We start from the raw sequence: 25898 nt of genomic DNA on the forward strand, positions 1-25898 counted from the left end.
TCCGGTGTTTCCGACATGAATTAGCCAAAAGGTAAAAATTCTTTTTCTTCCTTTTATCTCTATTTTTCCTCTATTATAGTATTTTCCAGAATTTGTAAATACACCGACAAACGACGGCAATCTTCTAGGAAAGCCTTGGGTTCATTAGTCTAAGTTAGTTTGGTCGTTAAAGTGGCTCACATGATAATTTATGAGAGTGAAAACAGGAGATGAGTTTTAAAAACTCCATTTTCACCCTTCTCAGTGATTGTCAGCCATTGGATACATTCTAATCATGTTGGATTTTTGACTTGTATGACCTCCCTGACCGAAAAGACATACTGAATTAAGAAGAATGTTAAAATGATCTAGTGGACCATATTTTGTTCTACATAATTGAATGAATGATTGGTTTGAACCTTATATGCTGGTTAAAGAAAAAGTGGCCTTCCTTGAACTGAACTTTTACTTGTTTGTTTTACTACTACAAAAATGTATTTAACAAAAAAGTTCAATATAAAAATGTCCATGACCTGATTTTTATATAGTAGAAAAACAGGTGCTGTGTAGAGGGGACATGTGGAAGCAGTTGATATCTTCCAGTGAACATGCCCATTGTTTATTTTCTTCATATTCCCACCATTCCAATATCGTTCTGTTGCCCACTGCTTACTGTCTCCTTACGTCCATGTATCACAAGATTCATAAAGGGACTGAATCCCCGCAGTATTCCTGGGACCTGTACACCACCATTCAATTTCAGTGATAATTTCTTGTCCATAAATTTTTTCAACCCTTGAAGGTAAGCTTTGCTCATGGTGTCTTGTTGGCAAGCTCAGTGATGCCTCCAAATGGACTTGAACAGAATTTTGAAATGGATAAACTACCTCTTTCCAGAAAAGATTTGAAGCAAGGAACAAACATTCATAAAGGCAATTCTTGACATTTGGCCCTTTTCTGGGATTTACTAATGAAAAGTACAAGATAAGGTAGAGAATGTGTATCACTCTACCGGATCCTGAAGTCATTGGGTAGGAAATATCCTGTATGATAATCACTCTTTGTCTTCACAATTTGCTTTTGAAGGTCTTTAGCAGATGTGCTATAACCATTGAAAATAAAGTTGGCAAATACTAATTTTCCACGAACATACATCTGTAAAAATGAATAGAACATTTTCAGAATTTGTTCATACAAAAATCAGTCCTACTTATTTTTTTTTTTGAACTTTTTTTTTTTAATTGTAAGTAAGCTCTATGACCAACATGGGGCTTGAACTCAAGACCCCAGGTCAAGAATCACTCTACTGACAGCCAACCAGGCACCCCAGCCCTAATTATTTGCGGAAAGATCTTAAATGTTCCCTATGAGAAAATGTTTGCATTTATATACAAAATAATAGTAGACATCAAACATGTTCCTAGAACCTGAATATACTGTTTGAAGGTAAGGAAACAGGCTCAGCAGTTTTCTCATTTTCTGGAATGTCAGAACCAGTGTCCTCCCCAGCTGTAAAGGACATCTTTATCATTAGCCACCTACAGATGCATTTCATTTTACAGCTGAACTCTAGAACAGAGTACAGAGTCCTTGAATTTGGAAGTCAGTAGACTTGGATTATGGATAAAACTACTCTAAAACTTAGGCAAATCATTAAACCATTACAAGGTACAGTTTCCTCTGTTTAAAAAAAAAAAAAAAAGCACTGGGACATCTGTGTAGCTCAGTCATTAAGCCTCTGCCCTCGGCTCAGGTCATGATCCTGGTGTCCTGGGATCAAGCCCCAAATTGGGCTCCCTGCTTGGTGGGGAGTCTGCTTCTCCCTCTTTCACTCCCCCTGCTTGTGTTCCCTCTCTAGCTGTGTTTCTCTCTGTCAAATAAATAAATAAAATCCTTTAAAAATAAAAAAGCAATTATGAATTGGACTGGACCTCTAAAATTCTCTTCCAGGGCTAAGATTTTTAGATTCTCTATTTCTTAATGAAGAAAACAACTGAACTATGTAAAGCCAAGTTTGTCATTCTATTCCAGGGTGAAAAAGTACTTATATTTATGACTTATATTTAGGTGAGCAGCCTAAGAAATATTCAACCTTGACATTAAGAGGATAAAAAGAAGTAGTGAGGGGAGCGCCTGGGTGGCTCATTTAGTTAAGTGCCTGCCTTCAGCTCAGCCATGATCTCTGGATCCTGGAATCAAGTCCTGTGTCTCCAGTCGTGTGTGTGCTCTCTCAAATAAAATCTTAAAAAAAAAAAAAAAATTGGTAGGGGTGGATGATGGTAGTTCAAAAAATTGTAGCTGGTTCTGGCTAAGAACTAAGCATATTTTATGTCTTAAAGCAAATACTAGTACTTGTGGGGGGGAGTGTAAGAATTTAAAAGGAACAACAGTTCATTATGATTGCATGTTACTCCTTTCCTCTTAGGTGGCATAATCTTTTCGTTACAAAGGAATGTCCTATTGCAAGGTTTCCTCTATAGGAATAGAATTTTCTGCCTTATCTTCATTTCAGCAACAAAAGAATCTTTTTTGTTGTTGTTACAGATTTTATTTATTTGAAGAAAAGAGATCATGAGTGGATGAGAGGGAGGAGAAGCAGACCGCAGTCCCAAGGCAGACTCCATCCAGGACCCTGGAATTATGAGATGAGCCGAAGGCAGACACTTAGTGACTGCCACTCAGGCACCCCTCAGCAACAAAAGTATCAATCTTTTGTTTCATATCATGTTTCTTGATCTAAAATATTCTTTAACACACTTGCCTGGCTATTAGCCATGAAGCCACTTACTTATCTTACCTGAACTTAGATACATTGGTAATGATAGCTAATGACAAGATTATAATATACAAAATATAGGATACACTAAGATCTGAAGAATTTAATAGTGATAATCCCATAAACAGTGACGTAGGGTAACGGGTTTTTTCCACCACAATAAATATGAGATACTGGTATAAAAGTGAAAAAATGTAATTTAAGAAATTGGTTGGGTACCTGGGTGGCTCAGTTGGTTAAGCGACTGCCTTCAGCTCAGGTCATGATCCTGGAGTCCCAGGACTGAGTCCCACTTTGGGCTCCCTGCTTGGCAGGGAGTCTGCTTCTCCCTCTGACCCTCCCTCTCTCATGTTCTCTCACTCCCTCTCTCTCAAATAAATAAAATCTTAAAAAAAAAGAAAAATTTGGAGTTGAGGATCTGTAGGATTTCATTGCTATTTTGGGCTTCTATTCACATATAAGAAGAAAGCTTATTCTGTGTGTGTTCAGGCTGTCACCTCTTAGGCTAACCCTGAGGCAGGGCCTAGAGAAAAGGAGAAAGGCTACAGTGTTCAGTTCTTGTAAAAACCACCTGATCAAAATACAGAAAAATGTTGGACTAGAAAAAACCTTAAGTTTGTACATGTCCAGACAACAGTAGGACCAGACCCAGTACCAAAATTCAAAATTTTTCTTGCTGAAATAGTATGAGTCGAAGTTCAGTTGAAATTCAAAACCTGGAATAACCTAATCCAGAGGTGCCCAGCATTTTATCAACTAAGGACCCCGATACTATTTTCCCCCTGGGTACCAGGTTTTGAAGAATTCTTTTATCTATCACATTATCTTAATTAAAACTCTATAAGGTACACCCTCTCCCTTAATATTTGCTCTAACCAAGGCTATCATGGCCAATCGGTTTGAGGCTGTGCTCCGTGCCAGGCGCTAGGCTCAATGCTTACGAGAGAGCAATCAACAAGAAGTTTTCTGCCCTCACTGAATACTAGAGGAAGAGCCAGACAAGATACTGGGAGCTAGGAGGTGGTCAACATTCTACAGAAAACAAAACCAAGGAAGAGGGATATGGAGGATGGGGAGTACTTTTTTGTACAATGCGATCACATAGGAAGGGGGTGAGGGAAGCCAGTGAGGTCTGGATAGAAATGGAGCTGGTTTGGGATAGGTTAAGTATAAAATACTTATTAACCATTAGGTGAAAATGCTGGGTAGGCATTTAGATATATGTTGGATATATGAGTCTAAGTTCAAGAGAAAGGTCCAGAGTGGGAGATGTCAGAGTTTTTTTAAAGTCATGAACATAAGTCAGAGGGAGTTGGAACACTCACGACCCGAGGCCACAATCTGATCCGAAAACAAGAGTCAGACACTCAACCCACTTGAGCCACCCAGGCACCTACTTGCTAGTGTCCTTTGACACACAAACATCAGACATTTTGACGAAGTCCAGTGTATTTTTTCTTTTGTTGCTAAATTTCCTTATCTTTTCAAGAGAGCCAAGAGTACCACCTGATTCATAGGATTATCATGAGGATTAAATAAATCAGTACGTGTGCATGTAAAGGGGTTCGGACAATGTGTGCCATGTAAGAGAGACATTTAATATATATAAGCTACTGTCCAGGCTAAGTTTGTGTATAAAAACCCATGGCCAAGGGGACAGAAATAGGACATGTGACATGGAAGCCAGAGAAGCAGAGGGTCTCAAGAACACGATCAGTGGTGCAAAATGAGGCAGGGAAGTCAAGAAAGCTCCAAAGAACAAACTTAGATTTGGCACCTGCAGGTTCAGACAATGGTGTGACAGAGGAACATGCCCAATTATACCGGACTGAGAACTTCTGTTAGGCCCTTTTTGGTCTCCAGGGCCGGTCCTGGGTCAGCCCTTCCTGTGATCCAACACAAGACTAACCCTGGGGGGCTGCTTAAGTGCAGCGGGGAGAACACTCTATTTGCAGGCAGAACAGGTGGGTTAATGTTCCTGGTCTTCTACCACACAGGAATCCTAATTACCACTTCGAGAAGCATAATCCCTTCAGTTTGCATTTTAGTTTAATCACAAGATTCCTAAAAGCAGGCAAGTAATTCCTCTGCACATTGTTCATTCACATAATAAAACTGGTAATCTCATTTCTTTAGACACTTCCCCGCCGGATCACTGTCCTAGTGTCCATTATTACTCATCAGACTGGTGTGAGAATCTTTTTGCAAAAGCCCTTTATAAACTGAAAAGATATTCTTATTATCTAGTGGGATCCAGTTGGTCCCACTTAGCCTGTTCAGCTGCGGTGAGAGCTTAAATGTTTAAACCACACCGGTTATACCATTGTTCCGGCAATTGAACAGAAAGGAATGGAAAGACTTGTCCAAACAACTCAAACCAAGCAAACAGTCCCTGACTTGCTCTTTCAAACGAAATGTGTTAGCCTTGTGGTGACCCAATATTGACTTAATGACTAAACGAAAGCAGAGATCCTAACTACCCTCTAAACACTCACCATTTACTGTTAATGAACCCTCCCATGATGCTTCCAGATGGCAACCCTTTCATTTAAGTAGAGACCAGAAAAGGGATACATGTTAGTAGAATAAGGAGACCTCCAAAACACTCTCAAGAATCCTAAAAGTCTCATTTACAGAAAAACAAAGAGGAGGCCATTTCCCACTCTACCTGCCCCCGTACTATATCCTGATTCTACCAACAGACTCTTCTGTTCCCCTATTTTGGACCCTGAGTCAGGATATCTGGGTTCAAATCTCAGCTCCACCTCTTAGCTATGTAAATGCCTTGAGGTCTCAGTTTTCTTATCTATTGAACAGAAACAGCATCATCACCTCATAGGATTATTGCCAGGATTTAGGGAATTCGTTTGTGAAAAGGTAGGATTCACAGCAGATACTCCTTTCCTTTGGGTCTCCAGTACCTTTTTGCTGGGGAATTCCTGCCTTGTAGACATGCCTGGGGCCTTGCCAAAAGATGGGGCAAAGACCTGGTTGATAAATGAAAGGGGCAAAGCAAAGTAAAAATGGGTTTGGTATTCCTGACAGAAGGAATGGTGAGTGTCCGTTCTCTCACACTGTATTCATTGAAAATCTACTTGAAGCCCCTGGCTGGTTCGGTTGGTAGAGCATGCGAATCTTGATCTCAGGGTTGTAAATTTGAGCCCCATGTTGCATATAGGATTACTTAAAAATAAAACCTTGGGGCTCCTGGAAGGCTCAATCAGTTGAGTGTCCAACTCCTGATTTCAGCTCAGGTTGTGATCTCAGCGTCCTGCCATCGAGCCCCCACATCAAACTCTGCATTCAGGACAGAGTCTCTTTGTCCCTCTCCCTCTGCTCTTCCACCCAGCTACCCCACTCACTCTCTCTAAAATAAATAGATAAAATCTTTACAAATAAATACATAAAACCTTTAAAATATCTATTTTTCTGGGCACTTTTCTAGGCACCAAGATGCGGGAATGAACAAAACAGACAAAACCTCTTCCCTCACTGGGGGGATCAGATCATAAACCAGTAGACGATAAGACGTCAAGTACTGATAAGTGCTATGAACCAAATAGGGTAAGGGATGGAGAGTGAAAGGGGCTCCTTTAGACAGAACAGAAAGGGAAGGCCACTAGGGCATACCCGCTGCCTCAGACCTGAGGATGTGAGAGACTAGAGCGTGCATCTCTCTGGACGACAGTCAGCAGAGAGAGCACCATGTGTAAAGGCTCCGAGGGGGAAACAGCAAGGAGGCCAGGGCGGCGGAGCAGGTGGGGGAGCAGAAGAGAGGAAGGGCCTGAGTACATGAAGTGTTGTGGCCCCTAGAAGAGATCTGGGATTTTATTTCAGGGGTGAGGAGTGCCTAGCCGAGGGCTCTGAGCAGAGAAGGGCTGTGATCTGAGCCAGGCTTTGTATCAATTACTGCTGGCTCTACAGAGGACAGACAGTGGCGGTGGCAAGGGCAGACACAGAGACAGATCGGGGGCTCTTAGGAGAGATGATGCTGCCTGAAAGTGGCGTGAATTGTCAGACTGGATATATTAGGAAGGTAGAGGCTTCAAGATTGGCACACAGATTACAGGGGGGTATGAAAAAAGAGGAGTCCAGATTCATTTCAATATTTTTGGTCTGAGTAAACTGGGCAAGGGTCATTTCCTGAAATGAGAAAGAAATGGGGAGGGGCAGGTTTTGGAGAAAGAGGAAAAGGCTCGATTTGGGAAAGTTAAGTCAAGATGCCTGCAGAATGTTCCAGCAAGATACTGAAATAGAGCGTTGGAATCAGGAGGTACATGGAGTTCCGGGGAGACACTGTATGTGGGGATGCTAATGTGGGAGTCATCAAGAGATGGAGGGTTTCTAAAGCCACAGGACTGGGGGAAAGGTTCTAGAACAAGGGTCAATGGAGACATGAGCAGACATGAAGATGAGCTACTGAGACATGAGATGGGCTACTCTCCTCTCTTCCTCGAGGCCAAGTGAAACGCCTGCTCTTAACCCTGGTCACATATAAAAATCACTCTAGAGTTTATTAAGAAAATAGATGCTTGGGCTCCACCCAGATCTACTGAATGAGACTCCCCATGGGGTGAGGCCTATATTTCTTTCTTTCTTTCTTTCTTTCTTTCTTTCTTTCTTTCTTTCTTTTTTTTTTTTAAGATTTTATATATTTATTTGACAGAGAGAGAAAGAGCACAAGTAGGCACAGCAGCAGGCAGAGGGAGAAGCAGACTCCTCCTGTGCAGGGAGCTGGATGCGGGCCTCAATCCCAGGACCCTGAGATCATGACCTGAGCTGAAGGCAGAGACTGAACCCACTAAGCCACCCAGGTGCCCGTGAGGTCTGTCTGTCTTTCTTTCTTTTAAATAATTAATTAATTAATTAATTATTTGACACAGAGAGATCACAAGTAGGCAGAGAGGCAGGCAGAGAGAGAGGGGGAAGCAGGCTCCCCGCCGAGCAGAGAGCCCGATGTGGGGCTCGATCCCAGGACCCTGGGATCATGACCTGAGCCAAAGGCAGAGGCTTTAACCCACTGAGCCACCCAGGTGCCCCAAGGTCTGTATTTCTTAAAAAACTCCGCAGCTGAATGGCCAGGTAGGAGGACTGCTGCTCTTAGAAAAAGTAAAGAGGGAAGGAGAGGCTGTGGCTTAGGGAGTACCAAATAACTAGAGCAGGGGCTCAACAAAGCTAAGGAACCTATTAAACCCCTTACTTCTACACACACATACACCACCACCACCACCACCATCACCACCACTAATCAAAAGCTTCAAAGACAGCTCCATACCCATGTCTGAGTGTAACTTCCTTTCCTCAAAATAATAACATCATATTTTTGGTTTTCCAATAGTTTTTAAATACATTTTCTCATTTAAACACACATTATCATTTGAACATAACATCTCCCTCTTGAACAATTAGCCTTGCATCAACCCTGTGAGTGACAGGTGCAGATTGCACATACTTAAATCTAGCCATTAAGTCCAGGCCCTATTGGTATGCTGTGGTACAGTATGCTAACTCATCCCATCCTCACAACATCCATCAGTGATTTTCTCCCCAATTTACAGATGAGGAAACTGAGGTAAACCACAGGAAAAAGTCGTAGACCTCAGACTCAAACTCAAGTTTCTGACCCCCCCAAGTTTATGGTCTTACTTCATCAAAAATTTGACCACTGCTCTTTTTTTTTTTTTTTTTTTTTTTAATGGCTACTAAACTGGGTTAGGTTTTAAAGCATGGAACTTTATAGTCTTTCCAGAAAGGATAAGGTTTTCCTGATTTTGAAGTAACTGTTGTGGTATCAGACTGAACCAGAGCTTCACATTTCTTTGGTAGGTACTGGTTTTACTCCCATGGTCTTTTATAAGAAAAACTGCTTCTTAGGATTGTAGATAGAAAATATAAAAGCTCCTGATCAAATATGCCCCTAAAATCAGACAATAGGGTGATCAGTTGTCCCTACAACTAATTTGGCTGATAGGATTTGGTGAGAGAAGTTATAAATTAATCCACACTAAGGAGTTTCACTTCCCTTCTGTGATTAGTCATTCTCTATAACATTGTGACTTTTCCCTGAAGTTCAGCATTACAACATCCATGTATCTTACCAGTAAGTGTGATCAATAATTCTTAAACTAATTTTGATAACCACATGCCCTTCTGACTTGCCATATAGTCACAGGAGAATTTCTGCATGCAACTTTTATAAAATAGTAAATTGTAGGGGAGCCTGGGTGGCTCAGTCGGTTAAGTGTCTGCCTTCAGCTCAGGTCATGATCCCAGAGTCCTGGGATCGAGTCCCACAACGGGATCCGTGCTCAGTGGAGAGCCTGCCTCTCCCTCTGGCTGCTGCTCCCCCTGCTTGTGCACACTCTCTGACAAATTAAATAAAATCTTTAAAAAAGAAAAAAGTAAACTCTACCTCCAACGTGGGGCTTGAACTCACAACCCGGAGATCAAGAGTTGCCCACTCCAGGGGCACCTGGGTGGTGTAGTCCATTAAGTGTCTGACTCCTGGTTTGGGCTCAGTTCATAATCTCAGGTTTGTGAGATGGAGCCCCATGAGCTCCATGTTCAGCAGGGAGTCTGCTTAAGACTCTCGCTCCCCCTGTATCCCTCTCTCTCTCTCTCTCAAATAAATCAATCAATCTAAAAAAAAAAAAAAAGTCCCCAATTTCACCAACCGGGCCAGCCAGGCGTCCCATGCATGCAGTGTGATAGGATAAGCCTCCTAGCCAAAAGAACCTGCATTCTAATTCCTCAGAGTCAAACCAGACACACCTAAAACCAGCTGTTTCTAGATATTTTTCTTTGTTTTCACACACTTAAAGTTAACTTCAAAGGTTTCAAAGCCTTGTCTTAAGGAGGTGCTAGATTTGTAAAGAAAACAGAATGAAAATTTCAGTTATTTATAATTGCATAATTAGTTGGTTTTCTTCAGGTTAATTCTTTTCTTAAACCTTACACAGGTTTTTTGTTTTTTTTTGTTTTGTTTTGTTTTTTCCCTTAGAGGAGAAATAGGAGCCCATAAGAGCTGTAAGTACTTACATCTCCGTGGCCCACCTTCTATGGCTCCTCCTGGGGTAAGTATTAAGATTGAAGCTGTTTGCATCACCTCTCCCTGTGCTAAGCCTCATCTCCTCAATTCTCCTTACCAGTCTCTATGTTACCAGGCAGGGGAACGTGTTGACCATGTAATTTACTTAGAAGCATAAAGAGCAGTTTCATTCTCAATACTTTACCCAGGAAGAGCTCTGATGGAAGGGTCACATGGCTTTCCCAAGTAGAAACATGATAACATAGGAAGCAGTGTTCAAAATCATTGAACTCAAAATAGCTATGCTTATCTGTTCATATCACACTTTGGAATCTGGATATGCACACAGGAAGACATTCCCAAAACTAAAGCTCGTGGCTACACACATGATCTCTGAGCGTATTTTGCATGTGATTGGGCGTGTGATTGAAGTTAGGCCAATTAGACCTGATCTCTCCTGGACTGTGTGGGGAGGCCAGACTGAGGCGGACACCACTGAGAGCGGATGCCATCTGGTGGTGGTGGCCGGGACTGCCGCTGAGGACTGTTGGGCTGCCCTGGCTAAGGCGATCGGCTGTGGTCTTAGGAAAGGACCTAATAAAGTCTGTCTTTGATTCTGTGGCTTACCCTAAATCCTTCCAAAACCACCCCCCTTATCCCTTATATTAGCCAGAATTGGTTTCTGTTGCTTGCAACCAAAGACCCTTAATTAAGAAACAAAATAAATGCCTTCATGCCCATAAAATACAGCAGGGGATAAAACTAGAAAACCATCAGTTTCTTTCACTGATCACTACCTTCTGTTATTCACTGTATTTATGATTAGAAGGTACATTCAGACATTCAGGAAGGAAGGAAGGCTTTGAGAGTTGGTGCAGAATAATTTATGCAGGAATGTGAGCTGGCTGAATCCAAGACTTTTCCAGTTTGTGTGCTCTTAGTATAGCTCCACATGAAACCCAAGTCATTTCTACAGCAGGAACAATTTTTATGACCCTTAACCTTGATCTCTCACTACATTCTATCCTTCTTGGTATTTTTTTCGAGAGTGGCATGGAGAAGAGGTCCTTTAAAAAAAAAAAGCTGTATGAACATTATATCTCCATTTTAAATTGTACAATTCAGTGGTTTTTAGTATATTTACAAGGTGGTACAACCCTCACCACCTCTAATTACAGAACATACTCAGTCCCCTCAAAGAAAGCCCATGCCCACAAGAAGTCACTCCTCATTTCCTTTCCATCTACCTCTAGAAATAGCTAATCTACTTTCTGTCTCAAGGATCTGCCTATTCTGGACATTTCACACACATGAAACATACAAGATGTGGTCACTTGTGTTTGGCTTCTTTCACTTAGCGTGTCTTCATGGTTCATCCAAGAAGTCTTTTTAAAACACTTAACCAGGACTTCATCAAATGCAAAAATACATCTCAACAAAAATACACTTGCCATATGTAGGGACACACTGAAATCCTTTAAGATCTTATGAGGGTTTATAACAACTTCATACTCTGGTGATTTGTTGGGGGGCAGGGGAGTGGAGAGAGGAGGGAAGGAAGAGGAAAGGTAGGAAGGAAGGAAGGGAGGGAGGGAAGGAGGGACTGACTGAGTGAATTCTTACAGGAAACAGTCTCCCTAATTAAAACAAAACCCAGAACATTTTAAGCAGCATGCTGGGGCATGCAAGGACATCCCTTGCTCCTGTTCCTCTGTCTTGTCATCACTCTTTTCCCTCACTTACTTTATAGTGTTTGGCACATAGTAGACACTCAATATTTTGCATAAGGAAGGAATGAAGGAGGTTTGGTGTGAAATGAGACTCTTTAGGTGGACAGCAGGCAGGTGACCAGGACACAGTGGTTCTCTTCCCTAGAGTTTTCCTATGACTATAGGCAACCTCACTGGTATCACTTTGAAGGCCACTGAGGCACACCATTCCCCTCCAACATTCGGGCCCAAGCAGAGTTCCCACTCTGGATCCACTGCCTCCTTTCTCTCTTGCAAAATCTCCCTCAAAGTTCTCCCAGCCCATAGTTTCATCTCCCTCCAATTCATTATCTAGATTCGACTGATAGTGATCTTTCTAAAGCATGGATATACACTCATGGTCCTCCCTATTTATAATACTTCAGTGTTCCTCATTCCTCTTAGGATCAAGTTCATGCTTCTCCTACTCTCTGTATCCCTCCTCCTTCCCCTCTACTTTTTTTCTCCTCCTTCCTGTCCTTCTCACCCTCCTATCCTCCTTCTCCTCCTTTCTCTCCTCTTCTTTTCCTTCCTCCCTGCCTCCTCTCCCCTTTTCTCTCCCTCCCCTTCCTCCATTTCTTATCTTTCCCATCATAACTCATGAGACCTAGCATGATCTGGCCTAATCTCATCTTTTACAATGGTCCTCATGCCTTCTCCACCTTACCCTTTATGATCTAGGTGGATTTCATCTTGGATATGTTGACTCTGAATTCCCTAAAGCACCTCTAAGTGGGGCAGTCCAGGAGGCATATTGGTACATGGGTCCGAGGCTCAATTGAGAAACTGGGACTAGGGTTAGAGATGGGGTGTCACTAGCATACAGAGATAGTCACTGAGTCTGTGAAAAGAATGTTAGGAATTTGCAGGGGACTCATGGCAGGACATTGAGGGATGCCAGCATTCTCAGAGGTGACCTCAACCAGGAATGCTCTGTGATTTGACTCCTTCATGATCCAGATCAAAAGAACTGGTTTTCCTGTTTGCAGTTCATCCTTCCCCATTGGTAAGGAGACAAATTCTGAGCCCTATGTCCTTTAATTCAACAACAGCTCCACATTATTATGGAAGCAAGCCCCAACAATTCAACAACAAACCAGAGTATTTGACGAGACAGACACTCAGAATGACAGTAGATCCCAGGTTTGAGTGATAAGATTCGGCACCACAGTTACTCTGACCAAGTGGCAGCACAGATTCTCAAGTGATCCCCATGGGTATCTCCCACCGAGCCTCACCCCTGACAGATCACAGCTCATCGTCTGCTTGGCCCTCATTTGTTCTAATCACTGCTTGAGGTGCTCTAACATTGTCACTTTCATTCGTCTTTTATTGAAGTAATATGACATAAAATGTCATCTTAGGGGCTCCTGGGTGGCTCAGTTAAGTGTCTGCCTTTGGCTCGTGTCATGATTCCAAGTCCTAGGATCAAGTCCCACATTGGGCTCCCTGCTCAGTGGGGAGCCTGCTTCTCCCTCTGCTTGCTGCTCTCCCCTGCTTGTGTGCACCCTCTCTCTCCCTGACAAATAAATGAATAAAATCTTTTAAAAAATAAAATATTTTTCTGGAGAAATAAAATAACTAAAATCTAACCAAGCTGAAATCAAAAAAGCTATTAATGAGGGGCAATAAAAAATGGAAGCTCTTATTGCTAGCATAAATGAGGCAGAAGAGAGAATTAGTGATATAGAAGACCAAATGATGGGGGAATAAAGAAGCTGAGAAAAAGAGAGACAAACAACTTTTGGACCACAAGGGGAGAATTTGAGAGATAAGTGATACCATAAGATGAAACAATATTAGAGTAATTGGGATCCCAGAAGAAGAAAGAGAGAGAGGGGCAGAAGGTATATTGGAGCAAATTATAGCAGAGAATTTCCCTAATTTGGCAAAGGGAACAAGCATCAAAATCCAGCAGGCACAGAGAACCCCCCTCAAAATGAACAAAAATAGGTCCACACCCCATCATCTAATAGTAAAATGTACAGATCTCAGTGACAAAGAGAAAACCCTGAAAGCAGCTCTAGACAAGAGGTCTGTAACATACAATGGTAGAAATATTAGATTGGCAGCAGACCTATCCACAGAGACCTGGAAGGCCAGAAAGAACTGGCATGATATATTCAGACCACTAAATGAGAAAAATATGCAGCCAAGAATGCTATATCCAGCTAGGTTGTCACTGAAAATAGAAGGAGAGATAAAAATCTTCTAGGACAGACAAAAACTAAAAGAATCTGCAAACACCAAACTAGCCCTACAGGAAATATTTAAAGGGGTCCTCTAAGCAAAGAAAGAGCCTAAAAGTAATAGACCAGAAAGTAACAGAGACAATATACAGTAACAGTCACCTGTAGGGGTAATACAATGGCACTAAATTCATATCTTCCAATAGATACCCTGAATGTATATGGGCTAAATGCTCCAGTCAAAAGACACAGGGTATCAGAAAGACCATCAATATGCTATCTGCAAGAAACTCATTTTAGACCAAAAGACACCTCCAGATTTAAAGTGAGGGGGTGGAAAACTATTTACCATGCTAATGGATATCAAAAGAAAGCTGGGCTGGCAATCCTTATATCAGATAAATTAGATTTTAAGCCAAAGACTATAATAAGAGATGAGGACACTCTATCATACTTAAGGACACTATATCATACTTAAAGGGTCTGTCCAACAAGAAGATCTAATAATTTTAAATATCTATGCCCCTAACATGGGAGCAGCCAACTATATAAACCAATTAATAACAAATCAAACAAAACAAAACAATAACAAAAGCAAAGAAACACATAATAATAATACAATAATAGTAGGGGACTTTAACACCCTCCTCACTGAAATAGATCATCTAAGCAAAATATGAACAAGGAAATAAATGCTTTAAGTGACACACTGGACCAGATGGACATCACAGGTATATTTTTAAAAATTCCATCCCAAAGCAATAGAATACACATTCTTCTCTAATGCACATAGAACATTCTCCAGAATAGATCACATCCTGGGTCACAAATCAGATCTCACCTGGTACCAAAAGATTGGGATCATTCTCTGCATATTTTCAGGCCACAATGTCTTGAAACTAGAACTCAACCACAAGAGGAAAGTTGGAAAGAACTCAAATACATGAGGCTAAATAGCATCATACTAGAGAATGAATGGGTCAACCAGGAAATTAAAGAAGAATTTTTAAAAATCATGGAAACAAATGAAAATGAAAACACAACTGTTCGAAATCTTTGGGATGCATCAAAGGTGGTCCTGAGAGGAAAATGTATAGTGATACAAGCCTTTCTTAAGAAACAAGAAAGGACTCAAATACACAAGCTAACCCTACACCTAAAGGAGCTGGAGAAAGAACAGTAAAAAAAAGCCTAAACCTAGCAGGAGAAGAGAAATAATAAAGATCAGGGCAGAAATCAATGAAATAGAAACCAAAAGAACAGTAGAACAAATCAATGAAACTTGGAGCTGGTTCTTTGGAAGAATTAATAAGATTGATAAACCCCTAGCCAGACTTATCAAAAAGAAAAAAGAAAGGACCCAAACTAATAAAATCATGAATGAAAGAGGAGATATCATAACCAACACCAAAGAAATACAAACAATTATAAGAACATATTAAGAGCAACTATACGCCAGCAAATTTGACAATCTGGAAGAAATGAGACATATAAACTACCAAAACTGAACCAGAAAGAAAGAGAAAACCTGAACAGACCCATAACCAGTAAGGAAATTGAAGCAGGCATCAAAAATCTCCCAACAGGGGTGCCTGGGTGGCTCAGTGGGTTAAGCCTCTGCCTTCAGCTCAGGTCATGATCCCGGGGTCCTGGGATCGAGCCCCGCATCGGGCTCTCTGCAGAGCCCGCTTCCTCCTCTCTCTCTGCCTGCCTCTCTGCCTGCTTGTGATCTGTCAAATAAATAAATAAAATCTTTAAACAACAACAACAAAAATATCTCCCAACAAACAAGAGCCCAGGGCCAGACGGCTTCCCAGGGGAATTCTACCAAACAGTTAAAGAAGAATTAATACCTGTTCTCCTGAAACTGTTCCAAAAAATAGAAACGGAAGGAAAACTTCCAAACTCGTCTTATGAGGCCAGCATTACCTTAATCCCAAAACCAGGCAAAGACCCCATCAAAAAGGAGAATTACAGACCAATATCCTTGATGAACACAGATGCAAAAATTCTCACTAAAATACTAACCAGTAGGATGGAACAGTACATTAAAAGGATTGCTCACCACAACAAAGTGGGATTTATTCCTAGGCTGCAAGTTTGGTTCAACATCTGCAAATCAATCAATGTGATACTACACATTAATAAAAGAAAGAACAAGAACCATATGATACTCTCAATAGATGCTGAAAAAGCATTTGACGAAGTACAGCATCCTTTCTTTTTTTTTAAATTATTTATTTATTATTTAATAGACATAGATCACAAGTAGACAGAGAGAGGAAGGGAAGCAGGCTCCCCTCTGAGCAGAGAGCCAGATGCGGGGCTCAATCCCAGGACCCTGGGATCATGACCTGAGCCGAAGGCAGAGGCTTTAACCCACTGAGCCACCCAGGTGCCCCTATAGCATCCTTTCTTGATCAAAACTCTTCACAGAGTAGACATAGAGCGTACATACCTCAATATCATCAAAGCCATCTATGAAAAACCCACAGCGAATATCATTCTCATTGGGGAAAAACTGAGAGCTTTTCCCCTAAGGTCAGCAACATGGCAGGGCTGTCCACTATCACCACTGCTATTCAACATAGTACTAGAAGTCCTAGCCTCAGCAATCAGACGACAAAAAGAAATAAAAGGCATCTGAATCAGCAAAGAAGTCAAACTCTCACTCTTTGCAGATGAAATAATACTTTATATGGAAAACCCAGTTTTCTGAGGACTGTTGGAATTAGGAGGATGCCTGGAAATTATCTAATCCCATCCCCTAATACTGAGATTAAGAAATTGAGGACTAGAGAGGTAAATTACCTGTGGTCACTTAACAAGTCAGGGGCAGAACCAAGGGTATAATCAAAGGTTTGCTATTTTTCCTACACACTACCTCTCCTTTTTTTCTCTTTATTGTGGGAGAATATATGTAACAAAATTTACTGTGTTAGCTGTTTTTAAGCATACAGTTCAGTGCTATTAAGGACATTCACATCTTTGTGCAACCATCACCACCATCCTCTCCTGAACGTTCCATTATCCCAAACAAACTCTGTACCCATTAAGCAACGACTCCCCTTTCTCCTCTCTGCCAAGCCCCAGGAACCACGGTTCTTTCTGTCTCTCTGTATTTGACTAGTCTAGGGACCTCATACAAGTGGAATCATCGAGTATCTGTCTTTTTGTTTCTGACTTACTTCTCTTGGGTAATGTCTTCAAGGTACATCCTGTTATGGTCTATATCAGATCATCAAACAGCACATATCATATAGCACATATTATCCTAGGGAACAGATCATTCTTTTTTAAGGCTGAACATTTCACTGTATGTCTATACCACATATGGTTTATCTTTTCATCTGTCAATGGACGTTTGGAATTTTCCATCTTTTGGCCATTGTGTATAATGCTCCCCTAAAACAAATACTTGTTGAAGTCCTTGCTTCCAATTATTTTGGTTAATTATCAAATTATCATATGATAATGTCATTGCTTCCAATTATTTTGGTTAATTATCCAATTATTATCTGATAATTTTCTGAGAAACCACAGTACTGTTTCCCACAGCAGCTGCGTCAATTTACACTTCCTCTCTTTATTCTTTTGTGTATAGTAGACAGAGTATTGGATTGAAAGTTGCTAACCCAACCCCAGATTGATGAGCCGTGTAATACCGGATAAGCCCCTCTGCAACTCAAGCTTCACTTCCCCGGTCAGGAAGAGAGAAAATGTCCTGTGGCATGCCAGCTTCACAGAATTGTTATAAGAATTGAGCCAAATGAGATATACAGAATGCTTTATAAATGAAACATTATTTAATAAGAGTTGCCATGAGTCATTTGTACTAAATTTGAGCCCAATCCAATGTCGAAGGAGAAAACCATACACTATTAGGAAGGAAGGGGCTTGCTAAAGAAATTTAATATCCAGCAAAGACTCCAATTCAAAGGTCTTTTTTCTAAAATCTAGGTGTTCTACCCTAAACAGAGAGCACTGTGGCGGGGGTACAAGGAAGCAGTCACAGCCAGCTTGGGAGAAGATGAGGAAAGGGAACATCAGCATGACACAAAGCAGTCATGGGTCCATCAGCTGGTTCAGTTTGAAGTTCTGCCACTCACTGTTTCATTAGAGGCATTTAGAATTGTGTTTATAATTTTCTATAAACACATCATTCCTAGGACAATGTGGCTTATTCCCTTTGGTAATAAGAGTTGCTGAAATACATCCAACAAATTTTTTTTGTCTGAAGTTAAATCACTGACTTCATCTTACTTACACAGATTACACAATGGGCTCCCAAGTAGAGAATGAAAACTGCCAACTGGCTTTTGGAAACAGGGATACCCTTTAGATTTTTGGATTCTAAGTGTTAAATTTACTCTCTTATTGTAAATTGACTGTACAAACACTGATTTTGTAACCACTGTAAAGGATGCAACAAAAATCAGAAGAGTAGACTCCTACCCCAAATGAGATCAAAGCAGAATTGAAGATCTCAAGGGACTGATACGATGTTGCTAGACTTTATAACTAATGACAGAATTATTTTCACTCTTTATGTACACATACTGATGCTACTGTACATAGAGGGCATCTCCTTGGAAGGTTTTTTTCTTATTTTAAACACACTTAAAATTTCTTCTGTCAACTCTTTTTCGTGCCCATCTTAAATAGTATCTCATTTTTAAAAAATAGTATCCAATTTTTAAAGAACATTACAGGCCTGGTATAATTTTATGATGTGATGCCAAGCTATTCGAGTATTAAACAGAAAATCTTATTGGGCCTAGAGCGTACCTGGTCATTTTGGCCAGAAAGGGACTCTCCTCTTTGGCTCCAAAGCCTATGGTAGGGACAGATATGCAGTCAGTGATTTCTGAATTTGGTACTAAGGAGGAGGAAAGAGACAGTCAGAATCAAGATTAAAATGGGACGGAAGCACAGAGGAGGAGGGTGAAACCTGGGCAGAAAAATAATTGCCAAGAAAAATGGGGCTAGAAAATAGAAAGAAGGCATCCACTCAAGGTAGCAATTCCTTCTGAGATATCCCTCCAAAACTTATACTCTAGCCTCTGAAAAGAAGAGCTCATTGCTTTGCAAAGCTCTGCATTCCCACATTAGACAGCCCTAGTTATTTTATTTTATTTTAATCGTGGTAAGTATGCTCTTTAATCCCCATCACCTATTTCTCCCATTCTCCCACCCACCTCCCCTCTGCTAACCACCAGCTTGTTCTCTCTGTTTCTTGTTTTGTTCTCTTTTTTGTCCCTTTTGCTCATTTGTTTTGTTTCTTAAATTCCACATGAGTGGAATTCCATGAGTGAAATCATATGGTATTTTTCTCTCTGACTGACTTATCTTGCTTAGCATTATACTCTCTAGTTCTCTCCATGTTGTTGGGAGACAGCTCTATTTTTTAAAATGTTCTTCTTTAAAATAATTTGGTGCCCAGCAACAAAAGAGATAGAAAATAATAAATCATGGTCCTGTCTTATACTGGAATATTATTCAGCCAACATAAATGATGCTGCTATAAAAGAATATAGAAATGATACTTGATGATTTAGGGAAACGCTTATAATATATTGTTATATGTGCCTCAAGACTCTGGGTTGTGTGTGTGTATGTGTAGACATTGGGAAGATAGTGAACAATTAACAGTGTTTATTTCTGGGTAGCAGGAAGCATGGATGATTTTTATCTTCTTCTTTATGCTTTTTTTTTTAATTTAAAAAAAATCGGATTTTACCATGAGGACACTCTTCTCAAATTATCTGTGGTGCTGACTTCTCACAGAGCAGCCACATAAGCCTCCAAAGACCTTCACTAGAGAATGAAGAAGAAAAAGAAATTGGAGGAAGAACGCATCTTATGCTCATGACTGCAGAGATCAACAGAGAGCATATTCTGGAGCTCCTGTGGGTGTACACGCCTCTACCCAATTCTCTGTTTGCTTTCATTGAGCCTCGCTGGGGAAGCAGGCAGACATGTTGGGACATGCTGCCCATTGGCTTTTGCTTCCTGAGAGAATCCATTCTGCTCTGGTGAGTCCCAGAAAGTGCTCATCTTCCTCTGCTGTGAGCCACCTCTCCTAAATCCTTTCATTCTGAGGATGAAATGGTAGACTCCTGCTAGGTAGAGAATACTAAAACTCTGCTAAAATGTCCTTAATGTGCACCAAAGAGAATATCATAATGTTTGTGGCGACAGTTTGCCCAAAATAGGTCCGTGCTGCCTGGGTGTGGTCGATGAGGCCCAGAGAGGCCTTGAAATGTCCAAAGAGCAGAGACGGTGTTTGCTCACAGCTCACCTTTGTCCTGTGTTGCTCAATGTCTGTGTGAGCCCTAGAATGAGATCTCCATCTTCACACAGCCAGACAACCTGTTTGGATTTCTAACCCAGACTTGAAGGTCTCAGAACTCCAGCAGAACTCCCTAAGAAAATACTACTGCTGTTTTACTGTATTTTTAAGTATATATATATATATATATATATATATATATATATATATATATTTACTCTCTTATCATAAATTGACTGTACAAACACTGATTTTGTAAATATATATATATGTATATCCTCAAAGTTTTGTTAAGTGTAATAAAATATAAATGTGCTAACTTATCAGCACAAATAGATTAGACCAAACAATATCTTGTAAAGCAAAGGAGGAAAAAAAAAAGCCCTTTTAGGTGCTAAAAAGGTTCTGTGGTATAATTTCTCAAACTAGTAATTCTATTTTAATCTTTCAAACTGATTTTTAAAGTTTGGAAGCAGAGTATGACATTAACATTGCTGTACTGCTCACTTAAGAGTCCCATTATTTTAAATCATTGTCCTTTCCATCTTGGGGAGGAGAAGTGGAAGAGAACAGTTGCCCAAACCAAGCATCTTGGTTTGAAGCATCTTGAAGCACACACTCAACTCACTCTCTGGCCTTCTCCTTTTAAAATGGGAATGTGGATGGTTCCATCATTCCCTCTCCTCTCTTACATTAACTCCATCATTTCTACTGATCACGTCAAGTCTTACTTGACTTACAGTATTTGCTCTAGCTTATCTATTTCTCTCTCTCCTCCTGAAGACAGGGATCACGTTGGAACAGGTGGAACAATGCACAAACCGTGCCCCGGCAAATTGGAAACAGTACTCCACAGACAGCCTTGCCCCTCGTCAGAGCCCTGGGAAACACTCTTCCCAGACACCGGCCCATTTGTGTAAGAGTGAACACCTTGGGTAAAGAATTGATCCATCCCATGGCATCTAGGCGAACAGCTGAAGTGCATTTTCAGCTGAGTTTTCACAATGCTTTTTGCAGCTTTTTGCCTTCTTACATTATGAAGAAAATACAGGTTTACTTATGGACAATCAGATCCATTCTCTGTACCACTTTGCATAGAAACCCAGCCCAACATGGTAACTGGCACAATTCTACAGCTCACATCTTGCCTTGAAAAATAAAGAAAAACAAGGATTCGGCCATACTTGGAGAAGAAAGACAGAGCCATTCCCCAAGGCCCTCAGAAAGCCATCTGGTTGCTATCTTTCCCGGAGTTTTCTGGCCCAGAGACAAAGCACATTTGTATCAGACGGATCAACACTGTCACCCAGTGGACAGACACTAGGCGGGCTGAGGCTGAGCCTTGATCTTGGCTTGGCTTGGCAAGCCAGCATTTAAATAGGAACCTGTTTGTTTTAAGTGATCATGTATTCTCTTACAGGGAGCTGGGAGGATCTCAGCTGACAAGACTTTGATTTGGGATGAGTGCAAATATAAGGAGGCCATATATTTTCATTGTGCCTATGCTTTTTTTTTTTTTTTTTAAAACCACTAGGAAATTTATAGGAAGCATAGACTCTAACCAACCAAACAAGTCTACCAAGACACAGATTCGACCAGGCCTGCAGAAGGAGGGAAGTATATGATCACCTGCCAGGTATGTGGGAAGATTTCCCTACCACAAAATAAGACTTATTGTTCATTGTTCAAAGAGACAGTGGATGTATATTTTGAAAACTAAAGATTTTTTTTTTTTTTTTTTGGTGATCTGAGGTTATTCACTTTACTAGAATGATGTCAGTAGACGAACCATTCTTGCTATCTCTATTTTGTATATATATCAAAAGATAAGCAAGGATGCAGCCTCTGACCCATCTCATTCCCCCAAGTCTCTTTAGTCTGTATTATTATTATATATTTGAGAGAGAGAGATTTGGCTGAGGCAGGGGGAAAGGGACAGGGAGAGGGAGAGAGAGTCTCAAGCAGACTCCCCACTGAGCCTGGAACCCGAGGAAGGAATCCATCTCACGATCCCAAGACCACAACCTGAGCTGAAATAAAGAGTTGGACACTTAACTAACTGTGCTGCCCAGGTGCCCCTAAGTCTCTTTAGTCTTATCTGCCATTTGACACTCTCAACCAATTGGCTTACTTTTCATATTCAGGTGAGAGGTTCTTTGCCTTAAGCCTTTCTTGCTAAATGTACCTTTATTTTTTTTTTTTTTAAAGATTTTATTTATTTATTTGACAGAGAGAAATCACAAGTAGGCAGAGAGGCAGGCAGAGAGAGAGGAGGAAGCAGGCTCCCTGCTGAGCAGAAAGCCCGATGTGGGGCTTGAACCCAGGACCTGGGATCATGACCTGAGCCGAAGGCAGCGGCTTAACCCACTGAGCCACCCAGGCACCCCACTAAATGTACCTTTAAATTAGTTTCTTCTCCCTGGCTAGAATGCATCAACAAACTGAAAGCATTCATCTGGTATCACTTTACACTTCTGCAGTCCTGGAAGCTGAAACTTCACCTGGTGGGAGCTTTTCTAGCATCTTGATTAAAAGCTATCTGTTTATTGGAGGGAAATCTGGGTTTGAATCCTAACTGCACCACTTGCTAGCTAGCTCCTTGTCTTGGACAGGTCACTTAGTTTCCTTAAGCTTTAGTTTCCATCTCTGTTATCAGGGATAATACTGGCACCTACTGCTCTGGCGGTTAATCCCTGCTGTGGGGATTTAGGTAGGAAAATACAGATGAACAACAGCACAAGGCTTGGATGCATCGTAAAAGCTTTATGAACATTAGGGTTGGCATTGTCATAATTATTACAATGACGGCAGTCACTCTTACTACTCCTAAAATGCAATTCTTATAAAGTACCTCAGGCACGCAGATGAAACCGTCATATTTTTTTAGCTAGAAAGACCCTGAGAGAGCATCCAGTCCTTTGTTCTTCATTAAAATCATCTGGGGAAGTATGTATGTATGTATGTATGTATATTTTAAAAAATTATTTAGTTTAATTGAGAGAGAGAGAGAGAGAGAGAGAAGTCATGAGTGAGCGAGGGTGGAGAGGGGCAGAGAGAAACTTTTGCAGACTTTCCACTAAGTGTGGATCCCAATGCAGGGCTTAAGCTCCTGACTCTGAGATCACCACCTGAGCCAAAACCAAGAGTTGGACACTTGACAGACTGAGCCATCCAGGGGTCCCTCCAAGGAACCTTTTAAGGAACACTGACATTCCCAATAGCCCAGTGACAGAATGCTTATTATATGAATCCTTTTAGATGAATTCTAGAAAAGGCAAACCTAATCTATAGCGACAGAAAGCAGATCAGCAATTGTGTGGGGATGAAGGTGGAAGGAAAGAACTGAAGGAAACTTTCTGGGGTGGTGGCAATGTTTTCTGTCTTGATTGTGGAGGCAGAGTATTCACATTTGTCAAAAAGTTTCTGAAACTGTACAGTAAAGTGAGTGCTTTGTATTGTATGTAGAATATATCATAATAAAGCTGATGTAAAAAGCTGATGCTGAGTCTCCTCCCCAGGAATTCTGATTTGACTGTTCCAGGGTGAGGCTCACGCAGCGAAGGCAGGAGCCAGCAGTGAGAGCCACTGATCTAATCTAGTCTCCTCCACCTCCAGATGAGCTCAACCCAAATATATACCACTGGTTATAGTGGAAGGTGCAGGACTAAAAACCGGGTCTTCAGGCAAGCCTGAGTGGTGAAGTCGGTTAAGCGCTGGACTCTTGGTTTTGGCTTAGCTCTTGATCTCAGAGTTGTGAGACCAAGCCCTGCATCAGGCTCCATGCCGGGCATAGAGCCTGCTTGAAAATCTCTCTCCCTCTGCTCCCCACCCCCCACCACATGCATGATCGCTCGCTCTCTCTCTCTCCAGATTTCTTGTGTTCTCAGCCTTTCCTTTTTACCTTTACTAGTAACACTGCTTCTTCCTGGAAATTCCCTCTCCTTTTTACCTCTCTGTATGAAAATCCCTTCAGGGTTCAGCTCACATCTCATGACTCTCAGGAAGCCACAGTCTGCACCGCCCTGCCCTTGACCTAGGAGTTCCTTGGCAGGAGGGACTGAGGCTTTTTTAAAAATTTGTATCCTCAGAACCAATATTGTGCTTGGCACAGGACAGGCATTCCATACACATTTGTTGAACTGAAAAACTGGTGGAAGGGAATTACCATTTAATAAGTACCCACGATATGCCGGGAATTGAAATGAGCACTTTGTGCACATTATCTCATTGAATTTTTACAATTTTATGAGTTGGTTATCATTTTCCCTTTTTGTAAGGGAGGAAACAGGCTCAGAGAGGCTTAGTAATTTGCCCCAGGGCACAGAGCAGGCAAATAGTAGAACCAAGGTCTGGACTCAGGTTTGTTGATTTTCTACCATACTGGGCTGTCTCAGTCACAGCAGTTACTCTGTTCAGCCTTAAGATATGGACATTATGTATCCTATCTCCTCCGTTAGGTTATAAACTTCTTAAATGCAAGAATTAAAGTTTAGCATTTATAATCCCATATCAACTCATGAGGTAGAGGATTTGATCACCTCAGTGTTAAGAGAGTATTCAATGTTTAACCGCATTAGAGCAATTGCAATGATAATCCAACATTTAGAAGAATATCCACCTGCACTTTTTTTTTTTTTATTTGACAGAAAGAGAGAGATCACAAGTATGCAGAGAGGCAGACAGAGAGAGGAGGAAGCAGGCTCACTGCTGAGCAGAGAGCCCGATGTGGGGCTCGATCCCAGGACCCTGAGATCATGACCTGAGCCGAAGGCAGAGGCTTAACCCACTGAGCCACCCAGGCGCCCCCTTTTTATTTTTTATTTTTTTTATTTGACAGAGAGAGAGAGATCACAAGTAGGCAGAGATCCACCTGCACTTCTAAGAAGACCTGTAGTCAGGGGGGAAGCACAGAAGGCTGTGATTTGAGCTTATCTATTTCTTCACTCTCTCCTCTCTTTCCCTTTTTTTTTTTTTTTAATTTGACAGAGATCACAAGTATGCAGAGAGGCAGACCAGGCAGAGAGAGAGAGAAAGAGAGAGAGAGAGAGAGAGAGAGGAGGAAGCAAGCTCCCTGCTGAGCAGAGAGCCCAATCTGGGGCTTGATCCCAGAACCCTGGGATCATGACCTGAGCCGAAGGCAGAGGCTTTAACCCACTGAGCCACCCAGGCGCCCCCTCCTTTCTTTCTTATGAATAATTTCTAAGTCACACAAGCATCATACACAACATCATTGACATATAACAACATAGTAGTTTGGTTAAAACAGTCATATATCTCAAAGCACGTACCAAAAATATTCCTGGAATGACATTGTGCCTTTGAACCAGAAGTGGACAACTGCCCCCAGTAAATTTGCATGCAGAGGTGATGTTGTATTTGAGCAATCGAAAGGGATCTGAACAACTCTAAAAAAAAAAGTTGTAAAGACATTAAATCCCAGGTAACAAATCCTTTGTTCCATTCAGCAGTATTTGCATCTTTGAGCCAACAATTCTAGACTCTATTCCTATCACTCCATTAGGAATGCCTTCTTCCTAAACTTATCGAAGACCTCTGTATTGCCAAGGCCAGTGGACATTTTCATGTTTCTTCTATTTCTTGAACTCTTTGAGGGATTTGAAATTACTACAGTCCTCCTTCTCGAACTCTCTCCTAGGCCTCTGTGGTCCCACCCTTCTGTTTTCTTTCTATTTCTCTGTGTCTTCCATCCCAGTCTTGGTCAAGCACAATTTTTCCTTTACTTGACCTCTAAATATCTAAAATCTAAATATCTGGGGCACCTGGGTGGCTCAGTGGGTTGGAGCCTCTGCCTTAGGCTTGGGTCATGATCCCAGGGTCCTGGGATCGAGCCCGCAGGAGCCTGCTTCCCCCTCTTCTCTCTGCCTGC

At 41.3% G+C, this 25898-nt stretch overlaps 1 protein-coding gene across 2 annotated transcripts in view; it reads right to left on the reverse strand.

The window, feature by feature from the left end:
* Nucleotides 1-925: 925 nt before the first annotated feature.
* Nucleotides 926-25898, reverse strand: part of LOC125106157 (uncharacterized protein C3orf20 homolog) — a 134849-nt gene continuing 109876 nt past the window's right edge. For both annotated transcript variants that reach the window (XM_047739816.1, XM_047739817.1), the window contains 2 exons: nt 25300-25416; nt 926-1134 (listed from right to left, as the gene is read on the reverse strand). In XM_047739816.1, coding sequence (XP_047595772.1) covers nt 988-1134; nt 25300-25416 — 264 coding nt within the window. In that variant the 3' untranslated portion in view covers nt 926-987. The remainder of the gene's footprint in view (nt 1135-25299; nt 25417-25898) is intronic.

This window comes from Lutra lutra, chromosome 8 (assembly GCF_902655055.1).
Source record: "Lutra lutra chromosome 8, mLutLut1.2, whole genome shotgun sequence".
Taxonomy (NCBI): domain Eukaryota; kingdom Metazoa; phylum Chordata; class Mammalia; order Carnivora; family Mustelidae; genus Lutra; species Lutra lutra.